Source organism: Podarcis bocagei (genome assembly GCF_964188305.1).
Source record: "Podarcis bocagei genome assembly, chromosome: 5".
NCBI classification, from domain to species: domain Eukaryota; kingdom Metazoa; phylum Chordata; class Lepidosauria; order Squamata; family Lacertidae; genus Podarcis; species Podarcis bocagei.
The window spans coordinates 77,051,263-77,074,688 of NC_138129.1; the positions used below are offsets into that span (position 1 = coordinate 77,051,263).

General features: G+C 46.4%; 1 protein-coding gene across 8 annotated transcripts in view; it reads left to right on the forward strand.

Annotated features, from left to right (window-relative positions):
* Nucleotides 1–3,585: 3,585 nt before the first annotated feature.
* Nucleotides 3,586–23,426, forward strand: part of LOC308586926 (uncharacterized protein) — an 81,422-nt gene continuing 61,581 nt past the window's right edge. For 3 of the 8 annotated variants that reach the window (XR_014008130.1, XM_081194140.1, XM_081194141.1), the window contains exons 1-3: nt 6,228–6,352; nt 8,446–8,554; nt 9,157–9,289. Coding sequence is in view for 2 of the 8 variants with exons in the window: in XM_081194140.1 (XP_081050266.1) it covers nt 6,309–6,352; nt 8,446–8,554; nt 9,157–9,289 (286 nt within the window). In the remaining 6 variants the exon portion in view is untranslated. Of the gene's footprint in view, nt 3,688–5,156; nt 5,845–6,227; nt 6,353–6,469; nt 6,689–7,568; nt 7,776–8,445; nt 8,555–9,156; nt 9,510–23,426 lie in introns of those variants that run through there. The other 5 variants (XR_014008127.1, XR_014008128.1, XR_014008129.1 and 2 more) reach the window with 5 other exon arrangements.

Sequence of the window (23,426 nt, forward strand, 5' to 3'; positions counted from 1 at the left end):
TTGCCTCCTGCCTGGAAGTCTCCTCCCCGCCCCGCCCTCTCTGCCTCGGAGTTGGCCCGCCCGTTGCCACTGGAGGGATGTGCTGCTCGCTGGCCTTTGAGCGGTGCCCTTTAGCTGCTCCGTGAGTTGCCTGGCAATGAGGCGCTTGCGGCTCCGCCCATCAATCGGCATCTCTAGGCGGTTGGGCTTTCCCTCCTCTGGGCACGCTGGGCTCGAGATCACCACGAGGGTTGATGGTGTTCCCATCGCTGGATCCGGACATCGCTTTTCCACTCCTTGCGTGCCAGCATTGCGGCCTGCCTTCTGGTTCCTTGCTATTCCTTCCTCCTTGGCTTCCTTTAAAGGACTCCTCCTTGAGCCTCACGTCAACGCGAGGGTTCAGCATCCGCAGCATATGCCTGGTGGAAGGTTGTGATGTGGGAGAGGAGGCTCCCGAACATGCACAGAGCGCGTGTTTTCATTCGCTACACACAGAAGGTAGTTAATTAACTCCCAGGTGCATCTGAGAAAAGGCTATTTCGGGTCCGGTTAATCCAGTGGTTCCCAAAGTTGGGTCGTCAGCTGAATTTTGGACTACAATTCCCATCATCCCTGACCACTGGTCCTGCTAGATAGGGATGGTGGGAGTTGTAGTCCAAAAGCAGCTGGAGACCCAAGTTTGGGAAACACTGGGTTAATCTACAGTCCTGCAGTTTTCAACACCTGGAGGGGTAGGTTGGTCGGGATCTCTTGGGGACCTGCAGTGGATCGCCAAGGGTTTCTGACTCCCTTTTATTAGCAATATCAACAAAATGGCTTCTCCCACCTACATAAGGCTGCTGAAATGAAGAAAGCTAGCCAGGGCAGGCGTAGAATTTTGTGCAAGAGAACGGTGATCTCAGTTCAGTTCTGGTACTGAGAGCATTTTCCTGGGCTCCGAATGTGCTCAGAGGCACCTTGTCTTGGAATTCAAAAAGACCTGGCTCTGGTTGGTAAGATCATGGGCTTCTAGTGAAAATCAAAGATCTGACAAGCCGAAGTCTGCCCTCCTCTGAAAGTACAGAACGGGTGTGCACGAGAGAGGCTTGAGACGGGGACGCAGTATGTACTCCGCCATCTCAAACGGAAATCCTTCCTGTCCTCGTGTTCTTTCTGCTACATCGGAGTTACTCTCCTTTGAGTTAAGAAGGTGTAAGAGAACCTTCGGCGCTCCAGGTCAACTACAGCTCCCATCAGCCTCAGAAAGCTAGGCCTATATCTAGGGATGAAGGGAGTTCATGGACATATGGAGGGCCAAAGGCCTCCCACTTCTGATTTAAGGCAAGGGTAGTCATCAGAGTGCCGTCCATGTGCCCTAGCCAAGGTGGCCCGTGGTCAGGGATGATGGGAGTTGTGGTTCAACAGCGCTTGGAGGCACAACGTGGGCAATCTCTGATTTAAGGCACATCCCATGACACCAGAACCATCAAAAAAGCATTGTCGGGTGCTAGCAAGCCTAGTTTCAGAGGGAATCTTCTGCATGCTATAATATGGATGGACCCTCAGCTCCCAAACTGCCTGGGAGTATCACTCATGCTTCTGAATGGCACACCACCTGGCTTATCCTGCTGTCACCACGATGATTTGAAAGTTGGAAAGGAAATCACCACCAGAGAAGGGAAGAAGGGGACGTCGCTGGTTACCTCCAGCCAAAGAAAGAGCTGCATTGAGGCATATTTGCATTGTATGGCTAGCCTCCCGCCCCCCGACGTGGATAGCTTTACCACCCAGTGGTCATAGACAGCCATTCCATATGCTCATCTGAGGAAGCTCGTCCCGATTGCTCTAAAGGGCAAAGAGCAACTCGCATTGCAAATCTTCAACTCTGTCCTTTGCCTAGGAGGGCGGGGCGTGGAGAGGCGAGCTGGGCTATCAAAGCATCAACTCCTCCTTTGCGGCCCTGGAATGACAGCTGCTACCCCACCCCCTTCGGTGCAACGCCATTTCCTTACTTTTGAGTTGAGGCACCCAGTGCAAAGTCAGGTGACGTCACTGAGCTGGGACTGTCCCTTAATAATAATTTTAACAAGAATTTTCACGTAGCGATGGTCTCCCGAAGGAGGAGTGGCGTGCAGTCCTCATCCCCCAGACCCCAGTGACAACATTATTGTTTTTAGAAGGGTGGGTGGGAGGTTTGCATGGACGTTTCTTGCTTTCCCATCCCTTTACCTTGTTGAGAAATATTTGATTCCTCAACTGCACACGTGGAAATGTATGCAAGTCACCAAAGCAAAACAGAACAACTCCCCGCCCCATCTTATGCCTACGACTCCCTTTAATGCTTTTTAAACAGGACAAATCAAACGCTCTTCAATTACCTTTAAGCGAGCGATTAATAATTAGTCTGCCTTAGTATCTCCTAATAGGGCATTTTGCATATTATTGATTGACTCTTCGCTTGCACTGTATGAAGTGCGGCCAACTATCACTGCGGGAATCATACCTGACAGAGAATCAAAAGTTACAATCCTCTTTACAGAAATATAAAACGATCCTTATCAAGAGGCAATTAACTGGGCTGTTGTTTCTCTCTCTCTCTCTCTCTCTCTCTCTCTCTCTCTCTCTCTCTCTCTCTCTCTCTGTGTGTGTGTGTGTGTGTGTGTCTCTTTCTCCATTGGATCGGTTTTCCTCTAAAGCCCAACCCTTCCAGTCCAGTCTACAAGCACAGCTACACAACCGAACACACATTTTATCAGTGGAATAATTCATCCAGAATAATAGCTACCTCTGGTTTTGGGGGTTTTCTTTCTTTCTTTTTTTACAGTCACTAACAAGGGCCGGGATCTCCATTCAGAATCTTCATGATACAGTACTGAAAAGGCAGAAAATGTTTCCCCCTTTAGTCATGTGTGCAATAAAAGGGGGAGGGGGAAGGGCGTTGGGGGGGGGAGGGAGCTAGCGTGCATTCAGAGGAATCTAAGCTGCACTAAGCAATCTTTCCTGTGCAACTTCCAAGTAGAAAGGTGTAGTCTGAGTCGCCTTTCTGACTGGCCAAGGGATTCTCGTTCTCTAGGACTTGCAACCGTGAGTCCCCAGATGACTACTCTACCTTAAAACTCGCCCCCCATACGTTTGTGATTAAGGAGAAACTGAATTCCTTGCTGTGTTTAAACACCCAATTGAAGCCCAGAGATTTTCTGCGGGTCAGGTTCCTGGCCGGGTTTCAATCTGGGGTGAGTTGTGGACAGTAGGATGGGGTCTACTCCAGCACATAGCAGAGCTGAAAATTGTTAGCACAAAACTCCCCAACTAGCGGAGTAGAACAGAAAGAACAGAACTTCAGATCATAAGCAAGCGTGAGTGTGTTGGGGGGGGTGTAATATGCTAAGTGCGGCCACACACACACATGCGCGCGCATACATACAGTGCTAAATAAACATTTAGTGTCCTAATGCTAAGCCTCCGGGAATGCTTGTAAAGTTCCCTACCTGCCTCTAAAACGAGCGACCAATTCGTCTGCCATACTTCTTTCTTTCTTTCTTTCTTTCTTTCTTTCTTTCTTTCTTTCTTTCTTTTTTCTTTTTTTCATTTTTTATTTTTCGCAATAGCCTTGCCTGGGAGGACTCGAAGGCTGACCTGCAGAGGGCAATCGTTGGACACGGATGATAACAAAGGCAGCTGGGGAGATTAGGCTCAGGCACGTGGCTGTGACCCAGGACTGCTGCGTAGGTAGGCAGTGGTGCTTAATTAATGGATATTGAAACAAAAGGTGTGTGTGTGTGTGTGTGTGTGTGTGTGTGTGTGTGTTTGTCTTTAGGCTACGTTTTCCAAGGCTAATCTAATTCATAACCGTTAGGTTTGTTCTAAAGAGATTAACCCAAACTTTCAAGAGACAGGTCCAGTTAACTCTAGAATTATCCTAAACGGTTAATTGTTTACTGGAATATTTAAAGTCGGTCATTTAGATGCACCCCCCCTCTTCTTTTTTAGTTCTCTGCTAATCAAATAGGGAGGAGTGGGAACTGACAAGAATCTTAATTGCTTCAGCCATTGGCAAGAGAAACGTGTGGGCTTTATATAGGGACGGGACACCCCCCTCCCGTCTCCACTCCCTCCCCCTTCCAAAGCAAGCAGTGAACCACGTCCCAATTCCTGGTAATAAATTTGCTGTTTGCTTCCTATCTGGCTATTGTCTCCGCTTTTAGAGCGGTTCACCTTTCCGTTTCAGCACCAGGTATGTGGACAGCGACACGCTAATTTGCATATCATACTCAACTCCCTTCTGCCGTCCGCTTTAAAAAAAACCGCGTTCACACGAAAATAATATTCGCGCTCCGTGTTTGTTTGTTTGCTTATTTGTTTTTTAAAAGACTCTTTTGGCTAACTTGTTTTTTGAGCTGCTGTAGTGTAACCTGCTCCCACCCCATTAACGGCGTATTCATTAGAATAGAGGAGAGGAAACAGTGTGTATTCCTTCCAACTTTTTCTGCATCCTTTATATATTTTAACAACTAGCCCAAACGGACTGGAAGCTGCAAGGAAATTTGGTGATGGCAGACTGTGTAAATGCTGTTCTAAACACACACACACACACACACACACACACACTGGGTCTCCCCCTCCCTCCCCTGTCTGAGCCTTAGGAAGAACGGGTGGGAAACCCATATTTAATCAGTCGATGTCCAAATTTCAGTGATCGGAAATGTCTTTCTCAAAAATAATCCCCACTGGGAGGTTGAGTGGGGGGAAAGGTCCCGGGGTTTGCTGGCAAGAAAGCGACTTTGCGTCAATCCTGATGAAATTAGCAGCGCTGAGATTTTAAGAGACATTATCTGGGTGTGCTTTGAGCGCAAGTGAGATGGTATAGATTAAACACACACACACACACACACACACATCATGAAAAGAAGGGCGCCTAACTTCTTCGAAAGGAGCAAGACCCTGTAACAACCATACGTTCGAGACCGTTACAGTCCCTAAAGAATTGATATACATATCTATTCTTACAATGCAACGTGCGGGGCTTGCTAGCTCTGGTTCAAGAGCATGCATAAACACACACACCGCCCTGCTAAACGGTTCTGCTCGACACATGTTTGTTATCAGAGGGAAAAGCTGGGAACACAGAGCCATTTTTCTCAGCAGCTTCCCCCCCTCCCCCCCTTTTGGACTGCACGTTTACCATCATACCACCCAGCATCGGTCCTTTCCCAATAGGAAGTCATGAATATGAGCTGTATGAAGCCTGCACGTCAGATCTTCCTCAATTAATCCACCATTAGCATGCTTGGGATCTGGTGCTTGATGGCTTAACAGAAGCTTCGGTGGTTGCTGTATGTGCTTGGCCATCTCCAATTAAGCTCTGCTCAAAATGAACTCGGCAAGACCAGCCTTTCCTGAGCTGTCAGTGACTCCCGTTTTTCCTTATTTTAACGTTTGTGTGTAGTGGCAGGCGACAGATGGTGTAGATCAGATCGATTTGATTGCATTAGGCGATTTTTTTTCTCTCTCTCTCCTCTCTCTCTCTCTCTCCTTCTCCCTCCTCTTCTCTCTCTCTCTCTCTCTCCCTCCCTCCTCCCTCCCACCCCCACCATCACTTCTTTTCTGGAAGCTCGCAGCATCTGAAAGGCGATCGTCGGGGACTTGGAGAACACCAGCATCCGTGAGGTGGGAAGGCAGCGGAGCACACAAAGACAGCCAGAGGCGCCGAGGTCCCTTTCCCAGGGCTTGTTAACACTATAATCCGGCACCAGGAGGGAAGGCGAGAGTGCGGAGCGAGGAGTGGGGGCAGCTTTCCGCTGCCCAGAGCGTCTTTCCCTAGCTCATCAGATGCCTCCCTGGGTTTTACACACAGTTGGAGTTCGGCTCGAAACCAGGATTTAAAGGGTAAGCGCTTCAATAGAGGTGGATTTCTGGGAGTTGCATGGGGAGGAAGTGGCGAGGAGTGACTCTCTCGGCTCTGGAAAAGGAGGCAGCACTTTAATCAAGATAAATATTTCTCTGATTAACCCCCTGCGTGCACTTGCACCTTATCCTGCCTGGTCCAGAGTTCATATAAGTCATCGCATCCCTGGCTTATATTGGCGACGTTTCTCTTTCTTCTTGGCAATCCCTGAACTGCTCAAAAGCTTTATTCTCAATTGCTGGCAATGGCTTGCTCATCTCTTCCTAGCCCCTCACCCTCCCACCCACCCCAAATCAACACAGAGAAATATTTGACATTTTAAGCGGAGCCTTCCTCGCCTGTTATTCTGATCGGTGGCTTTGGGAGGGCTCAATCCCTCCAGTTATTACGGTAGGGAGGGAGGAAGATTCTAATCAACATGGCTTTCCATGAACAAAGGTAGTTAATGCTGATGCTGAGCGTCGCTCCGGGCTCCAGAAGCTGCAAAAGGTATCGAAGGAGCAACAAAGCGCCAGAGATGGCACTGGGGTTTGTGGTGTGGCATGGCGTGTTTGTGTATGTCTGTGTGTGAGAGAGAGAGCGTTGAGGGGTGGGGTGGCGATGGAGCCGACAGTTTAAGGAGGTTTGAATAGAATATGCGCCCAGAGGCAAGCGATCTGGTAGGAAATGGTGTTCTCGTTAAGTCCCCGTGCCCTGCCTGAAGGAGGGACCGCTGTTTGTTGGCTTAGGGCTCATCAGAGCTCTCTCGCTGGTGCAGCGGGGAGGGATTCCCCAAGGACGGAGCTGTCCACTAGCCCCGGTGCTGAACTGCCTTCGACCATTTTGGTAGGTGCTATCCAGCAAGGAGGGCCGTGCACAGTAATCACTGCATTGAAGCGGTCAACGGGCGCGACTGATGGAGCAAGTTTGGAAATGGGCGCTTGATACTCCGGGGTGGGGGTGGTGAGTTGGGGCTGATTTCTCAGCCCGGGGAGGAAAATCGCCAAAGTGCATTTTGTTATGCGAGCTTCTGTGTTTGGGGGTAATAATAGTAATGCTACTATTGGAAAAGTTTGGCTATCAACCCTCAGCCATTCCCCTACCACGAATTTTTGGCACGAGGGGATTCTCGGACACGTTGTTTTCGGAATTAAGGCGAGAGAGATGAGGTGCCTCAAACTGGTGGCGTGTTGACTTTCGTCAAGCGGTTTTTCTGGCTGAGAGTTCAGTAGGAGGACAGACTGCCCCCGTCTCTTTTCCTCCCCTGCCCGAGCTCTCTGTAGTGTGTCAATCTTCAATTGTGCACAGCGGAGGGAAAGGAATCTCTGTGTGCTGCTGCTGGTGTTTCTTTTATAGCTGTTATTCTCGTAGTGCAGCCTCAGCCTTCTGCCTTCAGGAGGGTGAGAACCGTAGCTGAAAACTGAAGAGAATGCGTGGAAGTTGCATGTGTCATTATTTTTTAATGATTGAAATTATTATCTTTATCGTGTAAGTACTTTGGGATGTTGTTGGTGTTGGTGGGTGTCTATATGCATTTTTTAAAAAAGAAAGAAGCAGTTATTCTTTCTAGGTCTTTGTAATGATCTGGTATTAAAGCAGGAGCTGGTCCTGAAGGAGGAAATCTGGCAAGAATAAACGCAAACATCTTGTGTGAATGTCACTTGCAATCTGATATACAAGCTGGTCAGTTACAGAGCTCTCTAGCTAGACAGATGCCTTACAATGAGTCTTGGTGCGAGGAAGAGTGCAGCACCCACCCACACCCAGCCTTCTAGCGGCGCTTCTTTGTATTTTGCAGCCAAGGCGGAACAAAACCATCCCAAACTTACTGTGCACTGGGATTTTTTTAAAAAAAATATTTTTATTTTATTCTGTTTGCTCCTTTAGAGGAAACCGAATCCTAAACCCTTATCCTCAGGGGCAACCGCTGCAGGTTCGACAAACAAAGACCTCCTTTACCGCCCCCACTCTGGCTCTTGATTGTAGAGTGTTCATTCACACGTTGTGTCTGTCTATACCAGCATTGCAGGATGAGAAAACTTTTTTTTTGTAAAAAAGAAATGTGAATGGATCCGTACAAATGTACATAGGGACGGAGTGTGAAGGGGAGAGACAGGGGAACTCGGTTAAGCGCTTTCACTTTGGAGACATGCTGGCCAGACCGTAAGGCGTAGAGAGTTTCCGTAGGATGTGCTATCACGCGTTTATCAGGCGATCTCAAACCCTCGCCACTGAGACCCAGCTCTTTAGGGGCACGCGGGAAAGGAAAACGGATGGTTTCTATTTTATCTTATATTACTGCGCTTGGAAGGGACTTTTAGCCTTAGGTTATACAGCATGCGAGAGGCCTGGAGCGGAGAGGCACTTGCTTCTCTCCGACAGCTCCGGGGGCGCCTTCTAGCAGCTGACAACGGCGGAGAGAGTATGTTTTTTGTTTATTTTCCCCCGCGAGGACGGGACCTCTCCAAGCGCCTCGCTGAAATTCTCCCGGGCGTGCGCGGTTTTCTTGATCAGATTTCCACCCATGCGCTCTTTCTCACCTTGCTAGTCTAAGCAAACAGCTCGGTAAGACTTGTGTGCTTAACTGTGCGTCTCTTCTCCAGAAATCGCGTCGGCTGCCATGAAGAGCCGTTCAGCGCAACCCCAGGGAGAACTCGAGAGAGGGGAAAGGATGGCAGACAAGCCCAGAAGAAGAAGCTGGAAGCTGGCCAGGTAACGCTGGGCGGACGGAGCAATGAATGCATGCAGGGATGCATGGATGGATGGATGGATGGATGGATGGATAGACGGAGCAGTGAATGCGTATAACGGTGCTTTGGAAAGGTGCATGCGGCCGGCTTCCTGGGTGCACAGTCTTTGCATGCAGCTGATGCGTCTGTAACGCGCGCCTACGTCTTTTATGCGGATAGACGGTCTGTGGGGTTTGATAAGAACATGTGTGTGTGTGTGTTGTGTGACACGCAAGCAGGCTGGATTGTCAGCTCGGTTATTTATGTTTGCTGACGGGGTATCCAAGCACGTCTGGGGCATTCGTGGACGGGGGCTGTGCAGCGCCCAGGTGGATCCAGATCAGCCCCGTCCACGCGTCGCGTGGGAATAGGGCTGCCTCCTCGGAGGAGCCACGCATCTGAACGTGGCGTGGCAAGGCTCGTGTCTTGATGTGGCCGCATGCTTGCGGGGTGCATGCGTGTGTGTGTGCCCTCGCCTGCCTGCCTGCGCCTTTGGACCTGGGCATCTGCCCTGCTGCCAGTTGCTCTCGGGAGTTGCCCTCGCTCCAGTCCTTCATGGCTGCCTCTTCTCCTTTGCCTTGCCAGGGTCCCGGAGTCCAGCAGCCCTGCGTGGATTTGGGATCATCGCTCGCTGGGCGACTCTCTCTCGGATTCTCCTCCTGCTCCTCCTCCCGTTCCTCTGGGCCACCGGACGTACAGTTGTGGATTTATTGTCGCGGTGCGTGCAGCTCCAGCCTCCTCTTCGCCTCCTCTTCCACCGGCGCCAGCACCACCACCGGCTTTCTGACTCTCTTCGGTGACGGGTATTCTTGGGTGGATAATACGGATTACGTTGTTATTGCTTAAGAATACGCGTAGTCGAGGAGAGTACTCGCGGCAGGCGGGTGGGCAGCGACCACCCACCCCGGTTGGCTCCTTAAACGGCTCTAGTTGCCAAGGTAGCGCATCATTTTTTAAACATATATATTTAAATAATAATCATTATTTCATTTTGCTCTCGTACTTCCCTTTTCTCCTACCTCGCAATCTCCGGCTGCACCAGACCTCTCCACCCCTTCAACCGGGGCGGGGTTGCCTCACTGCAGCTTCCCACTCGGATACTGCGGAGATGGGAGGCAGGGAGGGAGGGGGGCGTCTGTGGAGTCCTGGCGTCTGCGCTCCGGCTCCGGACGTCCTCTTTCTTAATGCGGATTATTGACTCCCCCACTTTGTTACTTCTGATCCACTCCCAACCGGAGTGGAATTGGTCCGCCCGGGTGCCAGACGCGCAAGCGGGGATTCTGATCCGCCTTAAGCCATTGGGAGGGTGAAGCCGGGGCACGTATGGATGGAAGGAAGGGGTGGTGAGGTTGGGGTTGGTAGAGTGGCGGCGGTGGTTTGTCAGGATGGAAAGAAGTGGCTTTGTGTGTTTGCCCAAATGTGGAGTTGGGAGTAAATCTCAAGGAGGACTAGCGGATTGGGTGTTCAAATACAATTTGTACATTGGTATCCATCTTTGCTTCCCGCTTTTGCCTGGCCCGGTTCTATTGCGTTTTTGGACAAGGGCTGCGTGCTCGGTGGGAACAAAACAAAACTTGAGGGACTAGCGACAGGTTTAATTCGGTTTAGCCCTGGACGCTTGGTTTCTCGCTCGAGGGAGGTGGGGTAGCAGGGTCACCCGTTCCTTCTCTCTTGTCTCTTGCGATGCGGTCCTAAACACGTTGACTCGGATGTCAACCCCATTTAACGCGTGTTTACTGAGAAGCAAATCCGACCTTGTTCATTAGGCCAACTGGCAGCCAACTGTGCACAGAGGGACAGCCTTAGTCTCTAGCGATCCTAATGCATGGGATTACAGCTCGATCTTTGAACTGTTTTCTTGGTAGTCTGGCCGAGGTCCTAGACTCGAAAGAGCCCTTTAAAACCGGCATAGGATCCGGCTGCGCATCTCAATGAGTTCTGTATGTGTATAAAACTGCAGCCTTAGAGAGTTGCTTCAGTCCTTGCTACTAGGTACCTTGGTCAGCTCCACGGAACAGGGGTGAAGAAGATCCAAGCTTTTCACAATAGGAATTGTATATATAGTGTCATTTTATACACTTCACGCGCACACGATCCGGAGTTTCAGTTTATTTAGGATCGTAGGGTGCGCAACATTGCGGCATTTTGATCGAGAAGTCCTCCCGCAGTGCCTCTGTGTAGACAGGCCGGGGCAGAGATTCTTTTGGACTTCCCACGCCGTGGTTCTGTAGGAAGGCTTCGCTGACCCTAATGAGTGCCCGACTGATGCAATAGCGAGCCGCTTCCCGCAGGCCTAAGGCGGGGTGTATATATCTCTCTATATAATAATTACAATTATTATTATTACTTTGCACCCAAGGCCGAGGCAGTATGGAGAAATTTCCCCAAAGTAGAGCATGTGGCCTGCCCTATTGTAAAAGAGGAGGATCTGGGTCCATCGCTTTCCTGCAGGAAAAAAAGGAAGCAGAGTCTGGGACGAGCTACCACACCCTGGGTTAGCATTTTACCACCCACCCACCCTCCACTAGCGACTACCATTTTAAATCAAAGCTCTCGACTCGCTTCCCTTACTACGCGGAAGAGGAACGTGATTATCTAACCAGAGAGAGATACAGACTCGAAGAAAGAGCGCCTGCTCTCCTTTCAGTTCTATGGTCAAAATACAATCCAGTCCCTAGTGATGTCCGTTTGGTCTCCCTCTCTTTTGACGTAACTTATCTTGTGGGGATGACGGTCCCCCCATAAGTAATTCGGGGGAGTCCAATTTGGGAGAGGGAGTATTTAGTCCAGAGCAATAGGAATATGCCCTGGTGTAGTTGAGAAAGTGGGGGTTGTTTATTTGTTCCAGATCCCTTTGTCCGCAATTCTTCACCCCAGCAGCTATTAAATTTAACTCGTGGTCTGGCAATAGAAAACATACTGCGTAGTATGGTGGTTGTGTCAGTGTGGAGAGGCTTTAGTGGCACATTCACCTCTGGGTTCAATCCTGTCCCATGCTTGCTTACCACATCCGATCCATAATTTGCTGGTTGTCCTTCTCTCATTGTGGGACAACCAACTGGAGTAGAGCAACGCTGTCGAAGGGACTCCTCGCCTAAGTTCTTTCCGAGCCACACTAGAGCTCTTCCTGCGCTCTTCCCTTCCTCCCCGGTTCCAAGTAGCCCGTCTCTCTCTACCGCCTGGATAATCTGCCCTTCTTTCGCAGTCAGTTGTTACTACTGCCCGAAGGCTGCCTTGTCCAAAGCAAACCCCATTGGTGGTGGGGGAGGGGGGTATGTAATAAAACCAGGCGACAGCAAGAACGCCCCCCCCCTCCTCCTCCTCTGACCCTTGGGATTCAACGGACGATTGACCCCATTCTAGAAGACTAGCCTAGCCGGGTTTGGCTTTTGCAGCCCAAATACACCACAGTCTGGGAGCATCCTGAGCACTCATTCGGCTGCAAGCCTAACCCGGCTTGTCCGGGAGTAAACCCCACTGAATTAAACAGGACTTTGAGTAGCTAGCCGTGGTTTTAGGATTACAGCCCGGGACGTTGATGGTGGCCCGTCGTTAGATACGTGGTGCCTTAGATGTGTGTGAGCAAAGAGAGAGGACGGGGATGGGCTAAAAGGTCCATCCGTGAGAAACGACCAGGATAAACTTCACAAAAGGATGTCTCTGTCCAAACGTTTTAGTTACTACTGCTAGTATGGGCCTCCTTTCTAATCGTTTCTTGCCGCGAAAGCTGCTAGGATTCCTTCTGCATTATTATTTTTTTAATCTGTTGTATAATTGCTTAATTCACTCCTCTTCTCTTTATTTGTCCACCTGATCCTTGTGGGGGCATGGGAGGGGAGCCGCTGTTTATTTTAGGCCCTCCCTCCGCTTGGAGAAATGATTGGTGGATTTTTGAACTCGCTGATCTGTATGTGGCGGAGGCTAAGCCAAGGCCCTTCTCCTAAGTCGTCGATTCCTCTGGTCAGTGGTCCTTATGAGTGGGTTGTTGGGAGATAGTGATGGTTCCATAAGTGTGTAGACGGCCCCTTAAGGGTCAATATTAGCAAAGCAAAGCAAATCCCTGCCCCGAAGAATACACATTTCTTTTGCCAGGAGTCAGGAAGGAAACACCCGGGATTTGAAATCATGAGTGACGGGAAAGAATTGCTTCCATCTTAACAGCATTCTTCTTCCCCATTCCTGGCCACACCCAAGTTTCCTTTCGGCTGTGCCGCATTAGAACAGCAAAAGGAGCAGGAAATTTCTGGATAGGGGTGCGCAACAGAAAAAAGCACCCGCATCGCTTTCAACAGCATGTTTTTTTTGTTTTTGTTTTTTTACAGTGCGGGGGCGAAAATAAAGAGGTTGGTAGGATTTAGGAGATCTTTGTTCTTCTCTAATTAAAAATAAATAAATCACAAAAGCCCATTAAAAATCCTGCCCACATGACGAAAGGGGTCAAAGGCGTAACGGAGTTAATCCAAGAAATGGTTAGGTGAAATTCAAAGCGCGTACAAGAATCAGAAAAGTGAGAGTACTCGAAATTTCCAATTTCCCTGCCGAATGTTGGAGCTGCCGAACATTCCAGCAAGAAGGGTGGAGTTGGTGAGGGGCGCGTGGGAGGGGCAAGGCCTCCAATGGGGACTGGCGCTTTCTCTTTCCAGTGGCGCCCCGTTTGGCGAGAGTCCCTCCTATTGCTTAGAGACGCCTTCTTCGATAGGGCGGCTCTTCCCAAATCGTGTGTGCGCGCTCGTGTGTTCCCCTTTCCTCTTCTTCCCTATATTGATCTTACATCTTGATTGATTGAACGACATCCTGCTTATTAACCCCCAGGTCCACGCAGTGGCAACGTATTCAAAAAGCGCAATTGAAATGTCTGCTAGGCGATTCACACCAAGCAATGGGCGTAAAGCAGCAGCAACAAACTTGAGTGTCACACCGAAAAAACCTGACGATTGCGTTTTGGTGGCTTACAATTCAAAAGCCTGAACAAAACCACACACAGAAAGAGATTTTTTTAAAAAAAAAGAAGTAAAAGCATGGTCGCCTTGCGGAACACAGTAAATTAGGCAGCCTTGGAGCAACAATTCGTTATTTTCCATTTGTCAGTCCAGAAGCCCAGAGTTATCCTTTATTAGGGTGGCAGGTGAGGAGCAAGGAAGGATGTTACAGTTTCCAAATTCAGATGGGGGAAAGCTTTCAATTGTTCAGGCTGGGCAGCTATGTAGGGTACATACTTAAAAAGCAATGTAGTGGCTCTGGAAAAAGAAGGTGTTGGGTGTGTCTTTCTCCTATTTTTTCCTATCCCCAAAGATTTCCGGTCATAATTAAGTCATGGCCATTAGTATAGATGGCTTCTTAAGAGGATTAGACAAATTCATGGATATGGCTGTTAGTCATCATAGCTAAGGGCCACTTCACAATGATGTTATTCCTGCATGGAGATAATTGTGCAGAGGCAAGTGGGCAGAGAAACAAGATCATGTTTGCAAAGTGCAGAGCCAATGTTTATTGTAAGAGTTCATTTTATCATAAGAGCAGATTATGGAGGCATATCTCGGGGAAGATGTGTGTAAAGTCCCACTGAGAATGGAACCTCCAGAGCCAAAAGCAGTCTACGTCTGGCTAACTGATGGGTCAAAGTGGAGCAAACAACAGGAGAACGCTATTGCCATCATAACCAGTTTGTGAGCCTTCCAGCGGCTTGCTGCTGTCAAAGACAGAACGCTGGACTAGATAGGCCTTTGGTAGTTTATTTAGGAATTGTTTATTTAAAATATATATACCTCACTTCAGTTGCAGAGAATCCTGAGGTGACAGACAGACAGACAAACAAACAAACAAGCAAAAGAACACCAACAAATAAGATTATTATTATTATTGCTGCTGCTGTTACTACTGCCGGTGGCATTATTTATATATTACAACTGTTATATCAAGGTCCCTGCACTCAAGATGTTTCCAATCTAAATCCTGACAGTGGTGGAGACATTAATGAGAAAGGAAGGAGAAGAGAGGCAGAGGCAAAAAAACAAACAAAACACGAGCAAGGGAGAAATCTGAGCAGATGCACTTAGACCTGCACTTAGGCTTGGCTACAGCTGGAAAGCGCTGAACTCATTCAGCGTTGTGATAAACCAACATACAAAGTAATGTATATAAAATACAGTCGGAGATTCTGCTTTGTTAGACTGTTGCCGTAAGCACTTAGTTATCTCAGTCTGAAAGCCAGATGTGCTTATTCTCCAAATCAAATTTTCGTGTTCCGTTTAATTCACTTTCTCCAGCTGGAGTTCTTTGAGAAGGAAGGATCAGCACATATATTATGTGGGAAGAGGGAATGTAGACCACACCCTGAACAGCCCAGTAGCCAGGCAATGGTGGATGCTGAATTTGTAGCCCTGTTAGCAGGGCCTCGTATTGGGACACAGTACCCCCCTCTCCCCTTAACCTCTGCAAGAGACATCCCTCGTTCTAGCATGAAAGCGGAGCATCTCTTTCGGACTTTTGTCCCACATGTATGTCAGCGGTGCACTTTTATACTACTAAAGGGAGCTGGTTATTCGTTTGATTTAAATGTCTCTTAAACATGCTTCACCAAGCGATTCCAAGGCAGTTTATAAAGGCGTGGTTAAAATGATTCGGACAACATAAACAATGCAATATTGAAACCAACGAGCATGCATAAGAATACAGAGCAATATTAGAGGCAAATAGAAATAAATTAAAGGGCAGAGTAAAGGGTATTTTTCAAGTGCACCCAAGGAGAGAAAGGTCAGTGCTGGCATAAGAGAGCCCAGCAGTGGCTTAGTTCATTCTTCTTGTGGCTGCCAGAAATGATATGAAATAATTCCAGTCCAAATTAGGTTAGGACCAAACCTTTATTAGAACAACCAAAATTTCATAAAATAGGGTGCAAGCTTTCGCTACACTCAATACCTAATGAAGGGTGGGCCAAATTGCATTTCATTTTTTTTGGGGGGGGGGGACCCAGTAGTAGCCAAGTTAGCCTCTTCCATCATCATTTCAAAGAGATTCTTTACCTGAGTTCCATTTCATTTCTCCCCAGGTTTATCTGTCTTCTTCCCTAAAATACATTTTTAACAGCCTAACGATGCTCCCGAACAAGATTTTTCCTCTTCCCTCTTCTTCCCCATCAGAAAGAATGTGGTAGAAAAGGAAACATTGCTTGTATATTTTTGGAGATAAATTTATCTTTCCTTTATGAATCCTATTATGATTGTGTCGGCCTTTTTGCATTTAACTCTTATTCATTTTAATGTTATTCTTGTCAAGATCATTTAAAACTCTAAGATATATATTTAAAAAAATCAAAGCTTTCTTTTACGTTTTGAGAAGCTGGTTGGCAATGTTAACCCGGATCAGTGTCCTATAGTGCAATCCTATGTATGTTTACTCAGAAGTAAATCCTGCGGAATTCAGTGTGGTTTGTCCCCTGGTAAATGGGGTTAGGTTTGCAGCCTTTAAGTTCCATGGCACTGCCTGTTAGCTAAGTACAGGTAGCAGCCCAAAATCCTCAGTCAGTAGGAGAACAACATAGCAAAAGGGAGGCTGAAGAGAAAATGAGGCAGGATCTGAAAGATTCTGATTTGTATTACAAGCCTCTGTACACATCCTCTTTCTGGTGTCAAAAACACTACCTGGGCATCAAGTTCAACACAAAAAAGAGACGGCATATACAATAATTATTTGCTTTATGGTGCGGCTGCGTATCTTGTGGGGTTGAAGTGTTTCAGCCACTAGTATATATAAGTTAGGTAAGCATCTATTTAAATTTGTATTTCTATGGTTTCCTTGTTTAATATGACTAGCTCGTGGAATGAATATATATATATATATATATATATATATATATATATATATATAGTCTTAATGATAGGGGCTGATGCATTTTTAATGCCTGTACTCTTTGTGCTCTTTTGTTGCCGTCTAAATTAACATTTTGATGACCATGGGTTTCTTTCTCCCTTCATCTAGCATTTTAGAGATTGCTGCATTGTGGGGCTAATAATAGCCGATGTATATGGCCTTCTTCAGAAATATATAATGTTGACAAATGCTAGATGGTGCAAAAGCAGCTAGAATTACATTCCCAGTGGCCTTGTATAATATATACCCTTAGCAAATGGCCTAGCTGCTTCTGGGATCTGCCATCCAGATACAATTTTAAGGAAACAGCAAGGCTCCTAGAATCCTAGAAATACAAGGAGCCTGAAAAGCCTTTGGAATCATTTCCACCCCCCACCCCCTGCAAGGGTATAAAAGACGTTTATGATTTCTAATATCTAATTGTTCCTCACAACGACCCTGTAAGGCGGGTTAGAAAGAGGCATAAGTCAACTGCAGATCGCTGAGTGAGGAACTGACTCCCCTCAGTGCTCTTGTCTAGTAGTAGTAGTAGTAGTAGTAGTAGTAATTTATTTATATGCTGCCCATCTGACTGGCTTGCCTCAGCCATTCTCAGCAGCTCCCAACAGAATACTAAAAACACAACAAAACACCATACATTAAAAACTTCCCTATACAGGGCTGCCTTCAGATGTCTTCTAAAATCAGATTTCCTTGACATCTAATGGGAGAGCATTCCACAGGGCGGGCGCCACTAATGGAGAAGGCTCTCTGCCTGGTTCCCTGTAGCTTCACATCTGACAGTGAGGGAACCACTAGAAGGCCCTCGGAGCTGGACCTCAGTGGTGGTGGTGATGCTCTTTCAGGTATATAGGGCTGAGGCTGTTTAGGGCTTTAAAGGTCAGTATTGCATTTGCACATGCCCAGAGCCCAGCATGGTGTGTGTGTGTGTGTGTGTGTGTGTGTGTGTGTGTGTGTGTGTTTAATGAGGTGGGAGTTAAGAGCCTAGAGGAGGGACACCACACTGTGAAACAGCAAAAACCGAAACACAAGTAGTCTAATGGGTTGCACTAAAAGTTAATTATGTAACTCTAATTCTTAAAAACTAAAAATAAATGCTAGATGCAGAGCAGACATTCAAGCAAATATTTGTAGTGGCTAGAACATTGGAAGCAGGGATTAGTAAGGGCATGTGTACCCTATGATCTGCATTAGGGAGATACTTACTTCACTCCTATGATTAATGGAAACTAAGTGTTCAAAGAGGGACGCGGGTGGCGCTGTGGGCTAAACCACAGAGCCTAGGACTTGCCAATCAGAAGGTCGGCGGTTTGAATTCCCGCAACTGTGTGAGCTCCCGTTGTTTGGTCCCTGCTCCTGCCAACCTAGCAGTTCGAAAGAATGTCAAAGTGCAAGTAGATAAATAGGTACCGCTCAGGCGGGAAGGTAAATGGCATTTCCGTGTGCTGCTCTGGTTCACCAGAAGCGGCTTAGTCATGCTGGCCACATGACCCGGAAGCTGTATACCGGCTCCCTCGGCCAATAAAGCGAGATGAGCGCCGCAACCCCAGAGTCGGTCATGACTGGACCTAATGGTCAGGGGTCCCTCTACCTTTAAGCGTTCAAAGAAGGGGCTGGTATATCCCATAGGAAGCTGTGTCTCAGCATCTTCCACAAGGCTGCAGGCAAACTTCTCCACCTTTCCCAATCGAGGCTGGAGCTTCTGTGGCTAAATAGAAACAAACACACACATTTGTGTGGAAATCTACTTGCCTGTACCTACCCACCTCTAGAGAGCAGCCTGTTATCAACCAAGTAATAATATTGGAGAACAAGGGAAGCCAGGGAGTCCCATGCCAGAGCACTCTATCAAGCAAACAGACATTTAATAAAACCTGCAAGAGCAGCATGCTCCACACACTGCAAAGTGAAAAATCCTGTCCTACTGGGGATACCGCATACTCTGAGCTGGGCACAAATCGCTTCCCCAATTTATCATGTTGAAAGTGTTAACCTTTAGAACCCTAAATGGCCTCAGCCTGGTATACCTGAAGGAGCGTCTGGACCCCCATCATTCAGCCTAGACACTGAGGTCCAGCTCCGAGGGCCTCACTGCGAGAAGTGAGGTTACAGGAAACCAGGCAGAGGGCCTTCTTGGTAGTGGTGCCTTCACTGTAGAACACCTTCCCACCAGATGTCAAGGAGATAAAGAATTGCACATCTTTTAGAAGACATCTGAAGGCAGCCCTGTATTGGGAGGTTTCTAATGCTTGATGTTTTTAGATATGCTGTAAGCTGCCCAGAGTGGCTGGAGAAACCCAGCCAGATGGGCAGGGTAGAAATAATAAAATTGTTGTTGTTGTTAGTAGTAGTAGTAGTGGCAGCAGCAGTAACTATACAACCTTTAGAAGACATCTGAAGGCAGCCCTGTGTAGGGAAGTTTCTAATGTTTGATGTTTTATTGTGTTTTTAATATTCTGTTGGGAGCTGCCCTGTGTGGCTGCGGCAACCCAGTCAGATGGGAATAATAATAATAATAATAATAATAATAATAATAATAATAATAATAGCATTTAGTTGTCCTGAGCCTGAAAGCTGAGTATGCATCTCTCCATCATCACCACTATGTCTTCCGTTTATGTCAAGGGTAGTGAACCTCCATATGTTGTTGGTTCTGCAACTCCCATCAGCCTCTCCCAGCATGGCTGATGATGGGAGTCTTAAGTCCTACAACATTTGAAAGGACAAATATTCTGTAAGTTTGATCAATATTTTCTCTTCAGACGCGTGCCTAGTTGTTGGAAACCCCCCCCCCCTCCAATGAGTGCAGGCCCTGGGGTAGGGCACACACACAAAAATCACCTATCAGACTAAGGAGTGTGTGACATATGTTTGTGTGGCAACACACCACTCCTGTTGCGGCAATATCAAACACAGGAGAAGCTTCCTGTCCTATTCACATTGCAGCACAAATGTGTGCAAATGCGTCCTTCCTCCTCCCCTCATCTGCACTGGGGACAATTTGATTACCGTATTTTTCGCTCTATAACACGCACCTGACCATAACACGCACGTAGTTTTTAGAGGAGGAAAATCCGTAGGCATGCTACCCGTAGGCATTTCCTCCATAACACGCACAGACATTTCCCCTTACTTTCTAGGAGGAAAAAAGTGAGTGTTATGGTGCAAAAAATACGGTACTTGGGTCAAGTAAAATGTAGTAATTTCTAATGCAGAAAAGTGATTTTTTTTTTCCTGCAAAGGGCTGTGGGGCACTGATACATCTCCTTGCCAAGGGCACAAGGGACCCTAAGTACACCTCTGTCTATCAAACAGCTTAGGATGCTAGATGGAGTACTTATTCTACTGAAACAAACCTGTAAAGTAGGTATGAATGATTAGTTCATAGCTGAGTTCCAGGTCTACTCAGTGCATCTTGCCCATTGGTTCGTGGGCTTCTCCAACAGAAAATACGGTGGTACCTCTGGTTACATACTTAATTTGTTCCGGAGGTCCTTTCTTAACCTGAAACCGTTCTTAACCTGAAGCACCACTTTAGCTAATGGGGCCTCCTGCTGCCGCCGCGCCGCCGCCACACGATTTCTGTTCTCATCCTGAAGCAAAGTTCTTAACCCGAGGTACTATTTCTGGGTTAGCGGAGTCGGTAACCTGAAGCGTATGTAACCCGAGGTACCACTGTAATTCAGAATGAAGTCAGATACAGTGGAAGCATTCTTAGATCATTTTAGCAGAAATGGTCCCATAGAAATCAAGGTGTTTAGAGTAAAATGAATTGAAAGATGTCATGATTAGTGAATGAGGCCCCAATTTTGCAACTTGTTTAAGATAGTGATAAAATAAAGGATTGTTTCTTCCCAGTACAACATTTCCCTAAAAAAACCCTAATGTATATATATTTGCTTCACAGAAAAATAAAATTGAATATATAGCCAGAAGAGTACACCTTTAATTTTAAGCAATCTGCAGTTTTGGTTGCTATATTTAAACATGGCAAAGTATTACATCATCATAATTACTCTTATGCCTGAAATTTTCGTTATAACTACTCATTTTTTAAAAAATAAAATCAAAAGCCAAGATTTCACACAAGTCTGGGCATTTAACTAAAACTGAGCAGTTTTTAAAAATCATTACACTGATTTATGTGTCCTCTTTTGTTACCACATGCATTTTTTGATGCTTTGATAAGGATATCTTTAGCCATGCGACCCTATACTTGCCTGCTTAGATCCAGTGAGTTCAGTGAGGCTTACTCCCAGGTAAGTGAGTGTACAATGGCAACCTTAAACTGAAATCTTATGTTTACTGTCTAGTGCGTAAGCCAAATTGAACACAATGGGTTTACTTTTGAGTAAGCATGCATAGCATTGCACTGCACTTTAAATAAGTACAATAAATATATATTTATGGGTCAATAAAAAATATGTTGTAAATCAACCGTTGAAAGAGAAGTACAACGTGTTTAATTAGTTGCATGGAATTTCAGCCCCTCCCCAAATATGTGTGTATGTGTATCACATAGGCACAACCTACATACATGAATATCTTTAAACACCAGTGTGACTATAGTCATTTCACTCTAATGATGCACATTTGCACGATTGCAGAAAATGCTTACATATAATTATGGCCTTCCTTATCTAATATCCACGAAGTACATATTCTTCTCCTTGCTGGAGCCTTAGATCCTGCCAGCGCTAAGCAGTTCTGCCTAAACATTGTGTGTGCCCTGACCTCACATACAAACACTATATGATTCTCTCCTCAATAAGGATTCACATTACTCTTTCTCTAAAGTTTCAGGTGTTTAAGTCTTGGCAATCCTGTTTAAACTGCATGGCCATAAAGGAAGCCATTGTGCAGGAAGAATTTCCAGGGATAAATTGGTCTCTGTAAGGAAAGTAGACCCAATTTCTCAGTGAAATCCAAGAAAAGAAAATGTTCTGTGTCTTCTCATAACAGGATAGGCCACATCATGTGTGAGGGACCCTTTGCCCTCCAGAAGTTGCTAAACTGCAAATCCCATCATCCCTAGCCACAGGATGTTCTTGATTTGGCTGATGGGAGTTGAAGTTCAGCAACATCTGGAGGGCCACATATCTGGGCTCCACCTATGTGTTCTGGCCTTAAAGTTCTTCCTCTACTCTTCAGTATGATTGGCAGTTCAAAATGAAACCTAAAGTACTTGCCTTTAAGGTGCGCTAGCCCCAATAGAGTCAATGGGATAAAACAATCTTAAGTCAAATTCTGTTGGTTTAGCCACCCTCTATCAGTGGTGGAGTGGTGCTGTGGGTTAAACCACAGAGCCTAGGACTTGCCGATCAGAAGGTCAGTGGTTCAAATCCCCACGACGCAGTGAGCTCCCGTCGCTCGGTCCCTGCTCCTGCCAACCTAGCAGTTCAGAAGCACGTCAAAGTGAAAGTAAATAAATAGGTACCGCTCTGGTGGGAAGGTAAACGGCATTTCCGTGCACTGCTCTGGTTCACCAGAAGCGGCTTAGCCATGCTGGCCACATGATCCGGAAGCTGTATGCCGGCTCCCTCGGCCAATAAAGCGAGATGAGCACCGCAACCCCAGAGTTGGTCATGACTGGACCTAATGATCAGGGGTCCCTTTACCTTTATCAGTGGTGGACAGCTATGTGAGTGCAATTTTTAAAAAGAACCATATTTAGGAAATATATTAAAGAGCATATTGCTCCTGGCTCTTTACACTTAACTTCTGTTTTTGCAGTCTTGATTTAGGCACAGTTCTCACTGACCTCAGCAAAGGCTGCAAGATCAGACCATAATCGGTATTCAATAGCCTACACACGCCGAGTGCAGATTTGTCATAAACAACAGCTTGTATATGCAGCTTAGCAATACAGCTTTGGCACAGAAGCCGTGTTTTCCTTGGGGGCCAATCCAGCTTCCCTTCTACATCCAACAACACTTCCCATTGATTTCGAAAGGGATTTTAGTTTGCACCAAATGTTCATGTGCAGATTTTGTATCAAAACCATTCTTGTGATAAACGTCTCATGTTCCTGATGCTGGCAAAGCTTTTATTTAGCAAAAAAACAAACAAAAAAAACAACCAGAAACCAACTCCTTGCACATTTGCATTGTTTACTGTGCTACAAGAAAAAATAGCAAAGAAACTTAAAATGAGTACACATCAATCCACACCTTTGCATTTTTAAAGGCTGCATGCATGTCCTTTATTATAACATGGTGGCTGCAAATCAGTGCAAATTTTTTTGAGCGTAAACTCCACTAAATTTAGTGGCACTTGTTTCCGAGTCAGTGTGTCTAAGATTAGGTTCTACATTGTAAAACCAAGCGAAATATTAGAATGGCACCAATGTGCTTTTCTAATTTATATATTGACCCTCGTATGCCCACCAAAACAAATTCAAATATTTAAATGCATAAGTACCAACAAGATCAATCTTAGTACAAAGAATGCGTGTATCCGCAAGTCTATGAAGTAATTGTTTCAGTATTTAGCCATCCTTCAGTATTGCTAGCTTTGAATACAGATAAGAACTGTTCAAAGAATCCTTGAGAACTAGAATTGTAAACACAATATTCAAAATAGCCTGGAATTAGAGACACTGAGAGCTGTTACTAACTACCAGGATATATTCGAAACTCAATTATGGAGGGACCGCTATATTTCGATCACCACGTAGTTCTGAATTCAGCATGCATTCCATATGTTCCCAGCAAAGCTTTTCCATATATGTAAGCCTTTAGTTGTTGTGATGCTTCCCAGACCTTTCAAAGAAATGTCTCTGCACAGGTAATTTCTTTTTAGACGTATACTTAAGATTAAAATGTTAAGCCTGAGTTCAATAAAAGGGTGTATCATACAGGTATGTTCAGTGGCGAGCCAACATTGGCTACATCTCCCTTGCTAAATGTATACAGTACTCAGCAGCAAACCCAAGTTTGCTCCTTTGGTATGTGTGAAATGACTCTGAGTTTGTCCCGTGTTCAAAA